Genomic DNA, 18,210 nt, shown 5'->3' on the forward strand with positions numbered 1-18,210 from the left:
ATACACTCAACTCCTCCATAATCACCTGTTTTTGCTACTCCAACAAATTCATCATCTCATTATAATCATCCTACTCCATCTAATTCCTCATCTGAACCTACCTACTCAACTACTCCCTGCAACCTGACCCTTCTTCCCAACCACATCATATTACTCGACTTACAAATGGCATTAGGAAACCTATTAATAAACTCAACCTAAGTGCTATAATTGACACCACAAATAGCGAACCAAAAACCATTTCCCAAGCTCTGAAAAGCCCTATTTGGAGGAAGGCTATGGATGAGGAGATAGCTACCCTCACTCGCAACAAAACATGGGATTTAGTTCCACCTTCAACCTCACACAATGTAGTAGGCTGCAAATGGGTTTTCAGAATAAAGAAAGATAAAGAAGGAAATATCACTCAATATAAAGCAAGATATGTTGCAAGGGGATTTAATCAAAGACCAGGAATTGATTATAGAGAGACATTTAGTCCCATGGTTAAGCCAACCACGGTCAGACTAGTGTTATCTCTTGCAGTCAGTCAAGGTTGGTCGTTACGCCAACTTGATATTTATAACGCTTTTTTGCAGGGAACCCTCACAGATGAAGTTTACACAATACAACCCCCTGGATATGTTGATCAGAAATTTCCCAATTATGTTTGCAAATTAAATAAAGCCTTATACGGCTTAAAACAAGTTCCGAGGGCGTGGTACAAAGAGCTGCGACAAAACTTGATTTATCTGGGTTTCCAAAGTACAATATTAGACTCATCTTTATTTACTTTTAATTCTAATGGTGCAATAATATATTTACTAGTGTATGTAGATGATATTATTGTCACTAGCAACTATCCTAAAGTCCTTGATCAGTTCGTTCAAAGGCTTTGCATCCTGCTTCTCTCTCAAAGACTTGGGTGAATTATCTTACTTCTTGGGTGTTGAAGTCATGCCACATCCGAAGGGTTTGTTTCTCAGCCAAAAGAAATACATTAATGATATACTATGCAAAGCTAACATGGAGGATGCAAACTTGTAGCAACTCCAATGGCAGTTGATCCTCCTCTGACCATTCAAGGCAGTCTCCTTCAAGATCCCACGGAAGTACAGAACTCTAATTGGTAGTCTGCGATACTTGAGCTTAACGATACCAGACATAGCCTTTATAGTTAATAAACTTGCCCAATATATGCAGCGACCCACGCAAGATCATATGCAAGCTCTTTGTAGGCTACTTCGTTATTGTACATAAAGAATCTCCTATCACACTTCATGCCTATTCTGATTCCGATTGGGCCAGAGATAAGGACGATTATATCTCCACAACAACCTACATTGTCTATTTGGGTAAAAATGCAATTTCTTGGACCTCCAAGAAGCAAGGTACAAGAGCTCGCTCCTCAAAAGAAGCTGAGTACAGGGCAGTTGCAAATTCAATGGCTGAAATTCTTTGGGTTTGTAATCTACTCACAGAGTTAGGATGCAAGTTGAAGCAAGCTCCAATGATATTTTGTGACAATGCAGGGGCAACATATGTAAGTGCTAATCCAGTTTTTCACTCAAAAATGAAACACCTTGGTTTGGATTATCATTTTGTCCGAGAGAATGTATAATCAGGATTGCTAAGGGTGGCTTACATATCCACGAATGATCAGCTAGCTGATGCGTTAACGAAGCTGCTTCCACGAGCTTCTTACACCTCCTTGGTCCACAAAATTAGTCTTTCCTCTTGGCCGTCAATTTTGAGGGGGCGTGATAAGGATACTACTATAATCTAGGTGTAGAATATTGCTTAATATTTATCCTATTAATATTGTTAAGTGTATATATCTTGTATAGCTCTAAGGATAAATATCCTACTTAATAGCTTTTGTTGTAACCAACTAACGTAATGCTAGTTGCCTAACCTAGTTTGTATTTAGCTAGAAATACCTTTTGAGTTTATGAGAATAAAGCAACCTTTTCTCTCTAATTTCTATAGGGTGGACCTAAGTTTCATGTCTACAATTATGCACCTACTCTCCTCCCCTTGAGCAACCAAATGAAACTTGATATGAACTCAAATTACATATGTACAAATCTGTTCCAAATTCAAACCATCTTAAATTGCATATAAGAACATAAGATGACTTGAAATTGTAAATGCCTCGAATCAAAATACTTCCTCCGATTCTTTTTATTTGACACGATTATTTAGTCATGTTTGCCAATGGGCAAATTCAACTACCATTAATATTATAATCGATAAGCAAAAATTGTGAAAAGTTGATACATGAAAAATATATTATGCGACGAATCCAACAAGATCTCATGTGAATATATTTTTTATTAAATATAAAGCACAAAACATGATCAAATGGAAGTGTGTGAATAGTGTTAAAGTCAAATATTGTCAAAAAAAAAATGTAATAGTAGTAACCTGATTCCCCCCTGCATTCAAATTGACCCATATTGACAAACTAGCCTAACAATACTAGAGTGGTAAAGTTGGCAAACGTGTTGTGCCGTGTCATTCTCATGAACGAGGATAAATGAATTGTGAAATCTCAACACCAACCAAAAACCCTTTTTTCCCCTCTATGTTCGAAATGTGTAGTGTTGTCGTGTTATATAAAAAAAACCAATTAATCTTGCATAATAAGGAGTATAGTATTTGTTTAGTTATCAATTTTAAGTTTTTAACTACTGTATTAGTTATTTTTCTTAGGCAGATTTGGTGTGTTAATTCAGAAAAAATATCAAACTCTAACCCAACCTGCTTAATTATTCGTGAAGTGACGATCTATTTTTTAAATGGCTCATAATTCTTGACACTGATCTGTTTTTTTTAAATGTTCAATTCGAGTTCCAACAACTATTGTCAACTCTAAACATTACAAGTACTCCGTACATAAATTCTACGGATTTTTCACCATATACCACTGAGTTTAAGCTTAATTTATCATATACCATCGAAAACTTTCTAATACACCATATACCATTCAGTTTAACAAAAATGTCACAACATGCTCTTTCCGTTAACTCAGTTAGTCGTTAACATTAATTATGCCACATGGCAGCTTGTAATTGGTTTTTATTAATTTTATTTATTTAATTAATTAACTTTGGAAAAATTATCAAAAATTTTTTTTTTAAAAAAAACAAAAAACACCAACTCAGCCACTGCCGCCCCTAGCCCAGCTCTGACCCCCACCCCTGGATGGCCGCCTGGTCCACTTCCCGGCCGCCCGACATTCTCCCGCCCCGCCGACGAAAATCTTGAGCCCGACCACCTCCCCCTCTCGAATTCCCAACCACAAACTTAGGTGAATTCCGCTCTCCCTCCCGATTTCCCCAGCCACCAGCCCACCACCTTATCCCAATTCCCCCAACCACCACCTTAGCATAATTCTCTGGCCACCACCTTCACCGGCAGCCCAAACCCTTTCCCACATGTTGCTGCCGCCCAACTTGCCCTAAAACCACTACCCTGAAACCCTAAAACACCAAAATTGAAACCTTAGGGCTTGTTTGGCATCATTTTTGGTTTTCAGTTTCCTGTTTTTTTTAAAACCCAAAAACCAAAAATAGGAAAAAAGAAAAAGGTGTTTCCACTTTTCTGTTGTCAGTTTTCAAAATTACCATGTTTTTAATAAGTTTAAATAATTTTTTTATTCATTATGAGACATATATCATATACTTTTAAAAAGCAAAAAACCAAAAAATAGAAAACCGTAGCAATGTCAAACGAACCCAGATTTTGGTTTTAGGGTTTCGGCGTACATGGTGGTTTAGTGAGGTGGAGATGGCACTAGGAGAGGCGAATTCAGTTAGCCGACGCAGGGGAGAAGGGTTTGGGTGCCGATCGGTGGTTAGGGGAGTGTTTTTCGAGAAAGATAGGGGGTTCTGACCGAGGGAGGCAGTGAGACACGGTGGTTCAAGGGAAGGGGAACATCATCGGCGAGGGAATTTGGTCGGATTTTGGGCCGGCGCGGGGGGTTTTGGTCGGAGTTTGGGTCGACGCGAGTTTCTGGTCGGATTCCACCGACGGGCAGTGGCAGCCTGGGAGGATGTGGGTGGCTGGGTTTTGGTTTTTTTATTTTTATTTTTTGATAATTAATTAAATAATAAATCAATTATATGTTGCCACGTGGCATTATTAGACTTAATGACTCACGATATTAACGTCCGTTAATCATCAATGGCATGGTGTGACATTTTTGTTAAATTGAATGGTATATGGTGTATTAGAAAATTTTCGATGGTATATGGTGAAAAAATATAGCTCAACCCATACCCGAACTTGAACCACAAACCCAATCTGAATGATAGCTATACAGGCCCATATTATACGAGATCAATTTTTGTCGAAAGTCAAAACAAACATCCACGCAACACGATATTATCATCACCCACGAAATAAGCAAAGAAACGTATTCTTACAAAGGTGAAAAATAGAATGCAAACCCTAAAATTGCGTCAAAATATCGCGTCGGAATCTGTAAATCGTTTATCTCTTTCTCTCTCCTCTAATTGTAAGTTCTTACATCATTCTCTCTTCTCCTTATTTTCTCATCTTCTTTTTTCATTTATCTCTATTTTTGAACATTTTACTGATTTAAAGACGACCTAGTTGGATTATCATGAAACTATCAATCGATGAATCTTTCTTATGAGAAACGTATATTCAATATTGAGCTAGAATATACTTCGTATATACTCATGGATTGAAATGGGGTTTTTCTGATGTAGTAATTTTGTGTAAGATTCTAGTATAAAATTGGGGATTTTTTTTTATTTTTTTTTTTTTTTTTTTTTGTTGAAATTAATTGAATTTGACTGAAATAATCTTGCAATTGCTTATGGAGTTAATGGAACTCCGACCTCACATCCCTCAGATTGAATCGGATTGTTGTCACATTATTCGAAAATACTCCTTATCAAGGGCAGTTTTTATTTGGAATGTGACTGAAATAGAAAATGAATGTGACTGTCATAGATAATGAATGTAGTTTAAAAACTTTGCCAATCATGTAAATGTAATATGATGTTTTGGGGGTATATGAGATTCTACATCTAGCTTAATCCAGTAGAATGTACATTACTTGTGATATTCAAGTGTTTTTAACTGATCATATAACAGTAAGCCTTTGCTAAAGTTGTATAAGTATGAATCTTCGGAATGGTCAGTTCCGTGTTACGTTATTTAGATAAGAACTAGTTTATTAGCTGCAATAATTGCTGCATTGCAGTTATTTGCGGATGCTTATTCAGATTCGATATCGGTCTGACAAGTTTTATGTCCTGCAGAAATCAGAACATATTGGTGCAGAAGATGCAAAGTGATACATTATTCATTTATTCTGTAAAGTGCAGACTACCATAAAATCGTAATAGATGGGCTATGCTTATGCATTCCGGCATCAGTCATCAGAAGTAAGTACATGTTTGTTTTTCAGTCAAGTATGAAATATGAATACATAAGTACTTTTTTTTTTTTTTGGAATAGCGAATACATAAGTACTTGATATGTTACAGAAAAAACTTTGCTTATAAACGTCTTCATTGATCAGCCTGTGTCGGGCTATCCTAGTCACCTTAATCTGGCATTGTTACCAACCTCAGTATTATTATGCAGTAAATTAGCTTTTGCTCAATGCTCACATCATGTGTGCTTCTTTGTTATTGTATAAGCAAATGAGTAATACATGTTGCTCTTGCAGATAGTAACCCAAATACAATTCATTTTGATGCCTTTTTTTTCTCTCTTTTTTTTCCCTTATGAGGGGAAGGTTTCTATAAAAATGAAGTGTTTCGTTAACAAATTAGTGAGGCATTTTCTCTTGTTGATATATAGAGGTTGATTTGCATTTATTTTGTGTTAGTGGTTCGTGAAAAGGATGTCTGTTGGGAGTATGGTGATAAGCTGGATGGGAATAAGGTGAGATGCAAATTCTGTTCAAGAGTTTTGAATGGAGGCATCAGTAGATTAAAGCATCATTTGTCTCGGCTTCCCAGTAAAGGAGTAAATCCATGCAGCAAAGTAAGGGACGATGTAACTGATAGAGTTCGGGCTATCATTGCAGCAAAAGACGACATTAGAGAAATTCCTGTTGCTAAGAAGCCAAAGCTTGGAGAAACTAGTTCTCCAGGCAGTATTCTCCCAAATAAACCTCTGTTGTTTGTTGAGACATCATCTCCTGTTGCAAAAGGGTTTCCTGCACTGAACCAAATAGATAATTCGTCCTCCTCAAGTGATGAAGAAAATGCAGAGGAAAGTATTGCTTTGTTTTTCTTCGAGAATAAGTTGGATTTCAGTGTGGCAAGATCTTCTTCTTACCAGCAAATGATTGAAGCAATAGGAAAATGTGGCTCTGGATTTTCTGGACCTTCTGCTGAAACACTGAAGACTAAATGGTTGGAAAGAATCAAGTCCAAAGTGAATCTGGGGTTGAAGGACACTGACAACGAGTGGGTCAGAACAGGTTGTACAATTATTTCAGACACATGGACTGATAACAAGTCCCGGGCAATGGTCAACTTTTTGGTTTCTTCCCCTTCAAGAACCTTCTTTCACAAGTCGGTAGATGTCTCTTCTTATTACAAGAACATTAAATCTTTGGCTGATTTATTCGATTCTGTCATTCAAGAAATCGGCCCTGAGAATGTGGTGCAGATAATCGTCGATGGGGCACTCAGTTACTCAGGTGTGGCAAACCATATTTTGCAGAACTATGGAACGATCTTTATTTCCCCATGTGCTTCTCACTGCGTAAATTTGATACTTGAAGATTTTTGCAAGATTGATTGGGTGAATAGATGTATTGTACAGGCACAAACTATCACAAGATTTATCTACAATAGTACATCTTTGCTTGAATTTATGAAAAAGTTTACTGCTGGCCAGGATGTATTAAGAACAGGCATTACCAAGGCTGTTTCCAGTTTCCTCTCTCTGCAAGCATTGTTTAAGCAAAGGAGTAAGCTGAAGCTTATGGTCAATAGTGCCGAATATTCTGTTAACTCTGCTTGTATAAACAAACAACAGAGCATTTCCTGTGCATCAATTTTGGATGATAATGAATTTTGGAGAGCAGTTGAAGAATGTATTGCTATTTCTGAGCCATTCTTAAGAATTCTGAGGGAAGTAGCTGACGGTAAACCTGCAATTGGGTTCATTTACGAGCTGATGACAAAGGCTAAAGAGTCGATACGGACATACTATATTATGGATGAGAGCAAGTGCAAGACATTCTTAGATATAGTGGACAAGAGCTGGCATAACCAGCTTCACACATCATTACATTCAGCTGGAGCATTTTTGAATCCTTGCATCCAGTATAACCCTGAAGTCAAGTTTATAGCTGCTATAAAAGAAGACTTCTTCAATGTTTTGGAAAAATTGCTTCCAACACCCGAGTTAAGGCAAAATATCACTAATCAAATTCTTTTGTTCCAGCGAGCAACTGGAATGTTTGGGTGTAACCTAGCTAAAGAAGCACGTGATACAGTTGCACCTGGTATGTATCGATTCACCACTCTTGAAATTTTACTGCTATCAATCTATCATCCTAAGTACTTCATTTGACATTTGCCAAAAAATTGCCCTATGCAATACCCAAATCCCATAGTTTTACATCATTGCCTTCCATAATCACATCGTGTTCTTGCAATGTTGTGGTTTTCTGCAAAATTGATCGACTGGTGGTTCATTTGCCCTGTGGGTGCACTGAAGCTTGTCTTTTAGGTAAAATTATTGCCTTGAAGTTAATTGATTCTGACATATTTTACAGGAGAATGGTGGGAGCAATATGGAGATTCAGCACCAGTTTTGCAAAAAGCAGCCATAAGAATCCTTAGTCAAGTTTGCAGTACTCCAACCTTCGACAAGCAATGGAGTACATTTCAGCAAATTCATTCCGAGAAGAGGAACAAAATCGACAAAGACTCATTGAACGATCTTGTCTACATAAATTACAACCTCAAGTTAGGTAGACCGAGGAGCAAGTCTTTTGACTTGGATCCAATCCAGCTTGATGACATTGATATGACTTCAGAATGGGTGGAAGAAATTGAAACCCCAAGCCCTACTCAGTGGCTTGATCGCTTTGGGTCCTATGATGTTAGTGACTTGAACACAAGACAATTTAGCACTGCGTTTTTTGGTGCAAATGATTTTGGCTTGTGACTATAGGATCCAAAAACCGTGTTTGTATCATGTATATCCTTATAGTTCAGCTGTAGAATTATCTTGTAATAGCTGTTGTATATTGTAATAATGAAATCCTTTGACAATTTTCTTCGATATCATGTTGCATTGGTTGATATAAAGATCCCTTACACAAGGAAACAGGTTCTATAGAATCGGCCAAGGATGATATGCAGGTCAATAGGTCGTGTATGAACAAGTTACATCTGAAATAAGTATCGTCTGAAGCATTTTTTGGCAGGAAATGCACGCCTTTTTTTTTTTTTACACATTTCAGATAATGTGACAACAATTCCTGAATCAAAAGAGTAGAAAAATTACCCTCTGAATTCTCAATCTTACTGTATTATTTATGAATTATGCAACACAGAATCCTTTTCTCAACATAGAAACAACTCCGAATCATCAAAACACGGTATGCTCAAGTATAAAATTTCAAGTGAATTCGAAACTGAACAACTTTTGATTAACCAAAAAAAGTCTCAATTGCTATTCAGATTGTTCGAAAAACAAATCAACAAAAGTTCTCAAAGATGTATTACTCTTGAGTCTTGATTCAAACTAAACATCCTCACTCGAACCGCCACTCGATTCGATGTTGCCCAATTCAGCCATCATCTTATCTCTATTCTGCATTTGCCTTTCCACAGCAACCATGTAGAAACCTGTATAATTTTCAATTCAAATCAACAACAACAAAAATTGAATGAAAGGACGAAAAAATAAGTAAAAGAACAAATTACCAACTGCACTTCCAAGAGCACAAAGCCAAAGAAGTCTCATTGACCATTTATCAGGTATTGTTCCTCTCGTCATTTTCTTGTCTTCCCTAAAAAAGAAAAGAAAAGAAAAGAAAAAAACAAAAATCATTACAGTATCAAATTATAATTAACCAAATTGCAACAAATTTCTTAAAAAATCAGCCAAAAAATGCTTACAAATTTCTAGTCAAGAGTATATGATTAAAGGAACAAAAATTAAAGCATTAAACTTGAATAATTCGGATTGCGAAGCAGATAATGATTATAATTCGACAAATTAAAATGAATTAAGAAGAGTAATTTGTGAGTTGTGAGCTAGGGTTTGCTTAATTAATCAAATCAAATCATTCAAGTAAGTTAAGATCGAACAATTTAGAAGAGAGAGATTATGAAAGAGTACCTGGTTGATAATTAGGAGAGAGATCCACCGAAATTATGTTGTGTTATTTAGTTCTTCACTAGGAGCAAAATTTGCGAAGTTTTACTGGTTCAGGGTTTTAGAGTAAAGTACCTTTTATTGATCGAGTAACCTCGAAATATGTAGCCTGATCATACGATATGATTAGCCCCATGTTAAAATTTGTGATTCTTTTTGAGGTAGAAATTGAAAAAAAAAAAAAAAAAAAAAAAAAGGTAAAAAATATAACCCTTCTTAAACAAGTCAAATCTTATTGTCTACAATGGGCACAACCTTTATAGGAAGAATATGAGGCATCATAATTCACATACACCTGTACAAGTAATTCATAAGAAAATCTTGGTCATTTTAATTAAACTGAAAAAATTATCTAAAAATAAATCATCACGATACCCTTAAGTCTCCAACTATAAAGTTCGAGGCTGATAATTCATAAGAAAGTCTTGATCATTTTAATTAAACTGAAAAAATTATCTAAAAATAAATCATCACGATACCCTTAACTCTCCAACTATAAAGTTTGAGGCTGATAAGAATTGAACTTTGAGAGATGGGAGCATTTTTAAGCTACAATTGATTGTCTTTTATGTTTATTCTTGATACTAGCCAATTCTAAAGTACTGCCCAAGAACAAAATATTACACATTCTCGGGATATGTTTGGTTAACAATCTTAACATATTAATGTCTACGCGAACACAATAGAGTGTTGACTTTGTTGAGTGTGTACTTATAAGACAACATACTATAGAGTATGATTGTTGATAAAGATTTACCATAATGCACATGAATTAAGTACAAATAAAATCTTTTAAGTTTTAACCCTTAACTCCATACAATTATACATGTCACATTACATGCCCTATCAATAAATAAAAATGGATGTTTTAACATCGTAATTTTCAGCCTGATAACTCAACAACTGATAAGCTGATAAGTGATAACCATCCTTCATATAGTCAGTAATCAGTATTGTGAATTCCTTCAGTCAATATTATTGTCCTTGCCAAGACAAAACACACACAGCACCGTTTTACCTTTCACTTGTGTCGATAAACCTTACATTAGTTACAACATAGACAAGTACACTCTTCGCAGGCATGATACATTATCCCTAAAAAATTTCATTCAATTCATGATTAGTTTAAACAACAAAGTAAAAACTAAAATTATTTAAATACACCCCAGGAAAAAAAAAAAAAAAAAAAAAAAAAAAAAAAAAAAAGAAAGAAAGAAAAAAAGAAAGAAAAAAAAAAAAAAAGTCTACAAATCTGAATTCAACTTTGATTACATCTAAGAGAACACACAACATCACTACAAGTCTACAACATTGTGACTGCATAAACTCTAAAACCTGTCTATTTTTCTACCAACTGTTTTGTGCCAACTACTGGCCATAATTTAAGGTCACAATTCTTTAGGACACAACAAAACTGGTCCTTTGGTCAGCTTATATCCACAAGGTCTCTCCGGCTAAAAGAAGAAGAAAAAAAAACTGACTAGACTGAGTTATTTATGCGTTCATGAGTTTCATTTTTCTTCGCTTTGCTCGTGCACTCCATTGGAGACCGGGTTGTTTACTCTAGATAGCAAGTTCTCAGTATTAATATGTGATGTCTCTTGATTTTCTGTCCTATCAGAGTCCATCTCATCACTTTGTCCCTGCATAATCTTCAGCTTGTCCTACAGCAAAATTGAAAACAGCAGACAGAATTATGTCAGAAAATAAAAAATTCACTTCTCTAACGTACTATTAACATTTACCGAGTTGGTGCCTGAATGATGCACTATTTTGTAATAGCTGAAACATAAAATAGAAACCGTATATGACACTATCGAGTAAATATTGCACAAAGGACACCCCATCCCTATCAATCTATCATTGCAACATTATTCATGCCTACATTTTGGAAATAATCACACATAACATGCCCATGGGTCGGTGATGCAAATATTCCTGAATACATGGTGAAATTTTTTTCGTGAAGTGAGTAATGGACAACAAGAGGCAACAAAGGATGAAAGGATTTACCATTAGTGAAGAATTTTCAGTTCTCAGTTTCTCTGAATCTTCCACCAACTTATTTATTTCAGATCTAAGGGCCAGATTCTCAACATTCAAATCATCAACTTTTTTCCCAAGTTCTTCCATTTCGGCCTGCAATAAGTAGTGGTGATAAGATTTAAGGGATGAATAGTAAAAGCACCAAAAAAAAAAAGTAAGAGACAACATCAGAAGCTTATTTGCTCATCTTTATTAACCTGTTTCCTTAACCTAGATCTTCTGGCAGATTCTCGGTTGGATTGTTTCCTCTTCTCTCGTTTTTGCTCCCTTTCATCCTGCAAAAATATTAAGATATCAGTGTCAATAACTTATGCGGAGTTCTTTGCAATTTCATCAGCCAATAGTTATATGCTACATAAGAACCAAAGTCCAGATTCCAGATTTGAGCTGACTTTTACAATAAAACGGAACATGACAGTCACAAATAAAAAAAACGCTCCTAAACCCAATACCCAAGGATGCAGTTTTATAGGAACATATATAATGCAATCCCAAAATTAATTTTCTGCTCTATCATTTTGACAGGCTCGAGTAAGCTTTCACTTGCCATTTCAGGTTTGTCACTTAAAAAACTTACTTTAAAGTTTAAACTTGTTTATTCGCAAATTTCTTGTAATGAACGCTATATAAGTAGAACAGGCAATTATGAAGGTAAATATGATACCTAAAGGATGGTAATTATAGCCAAATGGCCACTCACAATCTCCATCCAATTAGTATATAATATATATGTATGCCTGAATGCCTCTCCTATAGGATACGTGTAATCACCAATCACAACTGCATATTCATACTAAAAAAAATCCTCTCCAACCACACACCCCCCGAGTTTTACAAAAGTATGTCAATGAGCATATCTGCATTTTATTAATACCCATATTCTTTGTACGTTCACTATCTGAGCAACGAAATTTAATTAATTTAGATTTTCACAGGCATGGAGAAACATCGAAACATGATGCTTGTGCAGGACCTGTCGGGGTGCACAAGGGGCAGCAGAATTTACTCCATTTGCGGGAGAGCTTCCCACAGGATTCACAGAAGCCATTGGGATGCCAGGAACTACATTGTTCATCTGCATGTTACACGTACCTTTAGCACATGTAGCCAGACCACCAGTTAAATTAGTCAGTAATAGAAACTCAGTAAATAGGGCACAAATGACTCACTACATAAGAAACCAATACACTAGAGACACTCGGGTACTCCACATTCTAATTTCAATATCAAATAACAAAAAGTTCCACGATAACTTGAGAATTCATACTTCCCAGCTAGTACATAGGAAACTAATCATATTTTAATCGATACAAAAGTTAAAGGTGAACTATGTCTATTGCCGTCGTTTTAAACCTGAAGTAGCAAACATACAATGTGTAGCTAAACCATAATATTTCCGAATATATAATATTCAAACTTCATATAATCACTGATTATGTAGTTAGTCAGATCAATGTCAAGAGTTTACACAAATATAAAGAAGTATGAATGCATTACCTGTGTCTAGAACCCCATTGCAACTTCTACTACTATTGTCTTCCTGGAATAGAAACATATATCAATTCAAACATTTATTAATGACATCATGAAATCTTACTAATAAAGGATGTGTCCTTACTCTTGCTGAACTGTCATAGCTTCTCTCACAAGAACCTTCAGTTCCACAATCCGTGCTATACACCAAACATGATAAAAGGAGTATTAAGTAGATATGATTTATAGGAAGAATCATAAATGAGAAAGGTAATAACAGACTCAAACAGTAGATTGGTGCTTTATCACTCATCTCATAAAGAAAAGTACAAGGAGCTACCCCTCACCCTCCCTGCAATGCAAACAATGTTGGAGTCCTTCCTACACCGCAAATTTATGTAAAGAAACATGATAATTTATGTCAAGAGATTATACATGCAGTGATGCAAGATGTACACACAAACAGACCTAAACTATCTACCTGTGCATCAATCATAATGGATCACGCTATCAGCTCAGAACAGCTTGTTTATTACTTATTTATTAAGTGGCCTAAATAAGCTATAAATCCATTGATATTATTTTCATCAAACATCTTGCAAAATGCAATGAATCATACTTTTGGCAAAATGAGAAGCAATTAACATTTTAACAATATTTTGGAAAACCTTGTCTGTCCACGAAGTCAAGTTAAAATCTAATGACATTTGCATTTTGGATACAACTACTAAAATTTACACCTATGCTTTTAAGGAATTTATTATCTTGGCTAGGGCTGGCAATCTCTGACCCGACCCGAACCCGACTTAACACTGACCATATAACTTGGAAATATTCTCTCACTACCAGACTTAAGTTTTTGAAGAAATAGCCACTATAAATCAGCATTACAAGAATGTATATAGTGCTGGGAATAATAAACATTAATCTAATCATTCAGCCCACATCAGTCGGCTGTTACCACTCCATACCATAAGAGCATTCATTTGCCATTGGCAGGCACATTCTCACATGTTAGTCCAAATTCTAATTCTGGAAAGTGACACCAAAATGAGCAAATTTAATGGCAACCTGTGTATGACTATGCAATATGAGTCCTTCACAACAAAAATCAAATGATTCAAGTTGTTTGGTGGGACAGCATGTAAATTTAATTACTAATTCTCTCTCTTAAAGAGAGATTTTCTTTGAAGAAAGAAAAAAAAAATTGTAGTTGACTATGTTCATCTCAATCAATTCTGTCCAAAAATTTGAAGCAGAAATATGCAACACAAACAAAAGATGTGAGGACAAACCTCAGCGACTGGCCACGGACACCTGCAGCTGCATCTCCAGCACTCTCAGCCTTGGCATTGCCGTTGCCTGATGCTGCATGAACATCGGATTCTTTAGTCATCTTTCCTGAACCACTATCTTTTCCAGATGATTTTGTTGGAGTTTCTAAACTTAAAGGAGCTGGAATCTGCATACACTAAGATACAGTAGCATCATCTATGTGCCATCCTGATCTGGCTTTCAGAAGATACAAATCAAGCATTTGACTGCTCCTAATCAGGAAAACATATAGATGCAGCTCAAGAATATCAATATGGATGGTTTGGGCAAGATTAAACAAGTGATGAAAGAAATGAATAGAATTAATGTGTAATGACTATTTGAAATCCCACAAAGGAATATGGCACCTTCTATTATATTGGTCATCTATCCAAAATTTTAGAGCAAACACAAGCTAAGGTTGTTAAACAAGATGCACATATTGAGCATATAACCTAAGAGATATAGTGGCTCGTTAAGTAACTTGTCATTTATAGAAGTGTTTGATCGGGAGAGAGCAAGAAAGGGTGAGACAAACTCACAATAGGTGCAGCAGAAGGTCCATACATTCCTCCATGTGGATACATTGCATAAGGAGATCCATAAGGTGCCATCATCTAGCCAAACATCAACAAGACATCAAAAGAATAAGGGGAAAAAAAAGTGGTAAAAATTCAAGTGTTTCTTTACAAAGATTTAGGCTTCCTCAATCATACAAACAGAAAAAAAAGAAGGGGGGGGGGGGGGGGGGGGGGGGGGGGTTCGATATGCACTCAAAAATATCTAGCTAAAAATAAGGGGCGAGGATGCAAGTACCTGTGGTGGTGGCCACATGTATGGTGGAACAGCATGTCCAGATGTAGCAGCTGGATTAAAGTAAGGCGGTGGCAAAGCTCCTGATCCATAATACGCCTACAACCGACAAACATCAATAACTCAATATAGCTAGTAGCAATATTCCCAGAAACAGAAATTCCAAACATACTTTGTTCCAGCTTATAGAAACCGCAAACAATACACACTTCTATGAAATGAAAGAGAGAGGGAGAGAGAGAGAGAGAGAGAGAGAGAGAGCAAGGCCTATAAAATAATACTAGTCAACTAAACAGAATGTAACCTGAACAGCTGCCCAATCAGGATAAACATGAATGCTGCTCTGTTCCTGTAATTCAAACAAAATAAGAAGAAGAAGGAAGGAAAGGTAGCCTTAATTAGGCTTCGTACAGTAAATTGAAAAATCCGAATATGTAATAACAATACAGCTGTGGGGCAAGAAAGTAATTCGTTCCACAACGGCATATAGTTAATAGTATTATTATTCAAAACCATAATATGAATATCACTAACAAATCTCAATCAAGCAAGACTATAACTCACCCGAGGAGGAGACGCCACTTTCTCAGTTTTTGTCAGTTTCTCCCCTTCACTGTTTCCCATGATGTATCCAAAGCTTAAGAGCCCTGAAAATTAAGTTGTGATATATAAGACTGCTCCTTTGAAAATTAATACGCTTTTCTAATGGGGTGGGGTGGAGTGAATAGAGAAAAAAAGGTAAGCGTTGCTGCAAAGGAAATACCAGAATAATAATTATATAACATTAGCATTCATAGTCACTTCCACCAATTTAAAAACACATTAAAAATTGGGTTTATCCATAATCTTTGGTTACATTTACAGAATCGATCTAAGCACCAATTCTATATTTAGTATTGGATATGCACAATTGCACATTAAATCATTACCATTAATCAAGTGTCTACTCTAAACTCTAAATCATGATGAGGGATTGAGGGAGTCGAACACATGCAGCCTTACCCCTGTGATCACAGAAAAGCGATATCCATTGGATGAGTATAGAATAACTACAAACTACGGCTCTACTACTTAACAAAAGAGTAAAAAGCAACATAGAAAATTCAACGTGGTGTTTTCGATTTGAGTCCATAACAAATTAAAAATCCAACACCCAAACTACAGTGAACCTTACACTCCATTGTAAATAGAACCCAAGAATCAAAGAGCCTGAGAAACAAAGACTCAAAGAGTTCATTCAAATTAAATAATCCATAGTTTTGAGCTTTCAATAGTTCAAATGTATCTGAAGAGCTTCATTTTGTTTTTCACTTTCTACAATCCACAATCAAAGTACTGATAAGATTTCACAGCTTTCTTTTTAAAAGGAAGATAGGGAGCCAAAGAATGAACAGATTTGATCTCCGGTCTTGGGTAGTGGGTACCGCTACAACTTGTTGACATCCACATCAAATTCTCTCATGTGAATTTACTAATTTTAACACATTCAGACAGTCTAAAGCCCAGGTAACTAGAAAGTTTCAGCAATGATGAATGACTAGGAGAAATAATCATTCATAATCACAGATTAATCAGTAATCACTGCATCAAATCTTTATGGGAAGCCACAAGTCAAATAGCCACTTTTTTCCATTAAATTTGTAATTTTCTGAACATAAATTCTAGAAAGAATTAAAATTAATTATTACCTAGTGTTCAAGTGGGAAATGGGGGCCCGCCCACAAGTGCATCGAAAATGAAATTTTAAGCAGAATTACTATGCAAAAGAAAATTTTAAATTGCACTCAAATCACCAGAAATCAATTATTTGTAAATACTTGAAGGGCATGGAAAACGATTAATTAATTAAACAAGTTGAAAGAGCTATGAAATTAAGTAAATTAACATACCTTTGAATCCAAAACAACAATAATCCTCCAAATTCACCTGAATGCACCAAAAAAACAGTATAATTCCCAGATAATTCAAATATATTTGTTTATAATTCTAAAGATGGAAACTTTATGATTAATTTTTTTTCTGGGTATAAAATAATCCTCCAAATTCTTTCCCTTTTTTTTCTGGGTATCAGTCAAAGATACAATCTTTACCCCTTAAAGTTGTAAAGAAGGAAACTTCATGATTATTTCTTTCTGGGTATAAAAAAAGGAGGGAAATTTTGATGGGGTTTATGTTTAATTTGGTGGAATTAATAGAAATATTAAAGAAATTGGTATGGTGTTGGGGTGAATGGTGATGCAGAAGCGAGAAAAGAGGGGGGAAATGAAAATGAGAAAGAAAAAAAAGGTGAAAGTTTGCCAGGCTATCAGCCACGTCAATGCCAATACACGTGTTTTGTTCTCCTGCTTGTTAAATATTCTAGTTCCTTCTTTTCTAGTTTGCCACTTTGCCCCTCTTCCCACCTCATCTCCCTCGTTTTTTTATTCTCTCTATTCTCTTTTAACTAGAGCGTATCCGTGTAAATACCCCAGATATTAAGTGGTAAAAGTTTAGAGATGCATATAAGTAATTTACTAAGATCAATCATCTTTTTTTTTCCTCAGATGGATTTTTTTTAAATGATAGCTTTTTTTTATTATTATTTTTTCAACTAAAAATGAGTCTTTATAGCATAAGTGCATGTTTATTGTATCTAAGATAAAGGGTATTTTTGGCAATGAAAATTCCCAATCAAAAATGGGTCTTCACTTTAAAGAGTAACATAGATTATTTTTTTAGGATGGCAGTTTTTTTTAAGTAAAAAATGAAAGGGGTAGTTATGAATTATGATAGGATAGTGTTTTTTTTTTATTGCACTTATTTTTGGTAAAATTGTAATTTTTAAAATATAAAAGGGTATTTTAGGAATAACAAAATTTATCAACCAAAATATCCTTTCTCTTTATATAGTACTATAGATACTAATATATTTATTGAAAGTTTTTTGGAGAATTTATTTATTTTTTTCAATAGAGGAAATTGTATTTTTATTCTTTCACTTTGGTTTGATGTCATTATTGTTGTTGAATAATAATGTACTTGATTACTTGTATACAACATTTTTAGCAATTTTAATGAGTAGATATGATCGTAGTTCAGGTCTGATTGGTGAAGTCGAATCCTAAATTAAAAAGATGTAATTATGTTAGAATGCATAATTATGATTTATGAGTACATGACATTCCTTATGGGTGGATAAGTGTTGATCAACTC

At 35.3% G+C, this 18,210-nt stretch overlaps 2 protein-coding genes and 1 long non-coding RNA gene across 5 annotated transcripts; 1 reads left to right on the forward strand and 2 right to left on the reverse strand.

Annotated features, from left to right (window-relative positions):
- The first annotated feature begins 4,323 nt into the window (after positions 1 to 4,323).
- LOC145564360 (uncharacterized) lies at positions 4,324 to 8,411 on the forward strand. Its single transcript, XM_081624682.1, has 4 exons — positions 4,324 to 4,501; positions 5,277 to 5,402; positions 5,852 to 7,486; positions 7,760 to 8,411. Coding segments are annotated over exons 2-4 (2,031 nt in total). The 5' UTR covers positions 4,324 to 4,501; positions 5,277 to 5,401; the 3' UTR covers positions 8,155 to 8,411.
- Positions 8,412 to 8,500: 89 nt separating this feature from the next.
- On the reverse strand, positions 8,501 to 9,469 carry LOC145564361 (uncharacterized). Its single transcript, XR_014094810.1, has 3 exons — positions 9,337 to 9,469; positions 8,919 to 9,004; positions 8,501 to 8,840 (listed from the first exon to the last, which is right to left on the reverse strand). It is a non-coding gene; the product is annotated as an uncharacterized LOC145564361 (long non-coding RNA).
- Positions 9,470 to 10,605: 1,136 nt separating this feature from the next.
- Positions 10,606 to 17,294, reverse strand: LOC145564362 (G-box-binding factor 3-like). Of its 3 annotated transcripts, none has more exons than XM_081624685.1 (13): positions 16,908 to 17,294; positions 15,948 to 16,022; positions 15,583 to 15,665; positions 15,323 to 15,367; positions 15,022 to 15,117; positions 14,748 to 14,822; positions 14,187 to 14,353; positions 13,037 to 13,091; positions 12,916 to 12,958; positions 12,392 to 12,510; positions 11,616 to 11,693; positions 11,386 to 11,511; positions 10,606 to 11,036 (listed from the first exon to the last, which is right to left on the reverse strand). In XM_081624685.1, the coding sequence occupies exons 3-13, from the start codon at positions 15,640 to 15,642 to the stop codon at positions 10,884 to 10,886; spliced, it is 1,017 nt and encodes a 338-aa protein (XP_081480811.1). In that variant the 5' UTR covers positions 15,643 to 15,665; positions 15,948 to 16,022; positions 16,908 to 17,294; the 3' UTR covers positions 10,606 to 10,883. The 3 variants fall into 3 exon arrangements, with proteins under 3 accessions (XP_081480811.1, XP_081480809.1, XP_081480810.1); XM_081624683.1 differs by having other exon boundaries at positions 14,187 to 14,362; XM_081624684.1 differs by lacking the exon at positions 15,948 to 16,022 and having other exon boundaries at positions 14,187 to 14,362.
- Between the last annotated feature and the right edge of the window lie 916 nt (positions 17,295 to 18,210).

Source organism: Chenopodium album, chromosome 10 (assembly GCF_948465745.1).
Source record: "Chenopodium album chromosome 10, dcCheAlbu1.1, whole genome shotgun sequence".
Taxonomy (NCBI): domain Eukaryota; kingdom Viridiplantae; phylum Streptophyta; class Magnoliopsida; order Caryophyllales; family Amaranthaceae; genus Chenopodium; species Chenopodium album.

Coding starts and splice junctions, on each gene's coding strand:
- LOC145564362 (XM_081624684.1), bottom strand. CDS start 15,642: ATGGGAAACAGTGAAGGGGAGAAACTGACAAAAACTGAGAAAGTGGCG. Junction 13,092..14,186: donor GTCCGTGGCCAGTCGCTGAG/GTTTGTCCTCAC, acceptor TTTGGTGTATAG/CACGGATTGTGGAACTGAAG. Junction 11,512..11,615: donor GATCTAGGTTAAGGAAACAG/GTTAATAAAGAT, acceptor TACTTATTGCAG/GCCGAAATGGAAGAACTTGG.
- LOC145564360 (XM_081624682.1), top strand. Junction 7,487..7,759: donor ACGTGATACAGTTGCACCTG/GTATGTATCGAT, acceptor CATATTTTACAG/GAGAATGGTGGGAGCAATAT.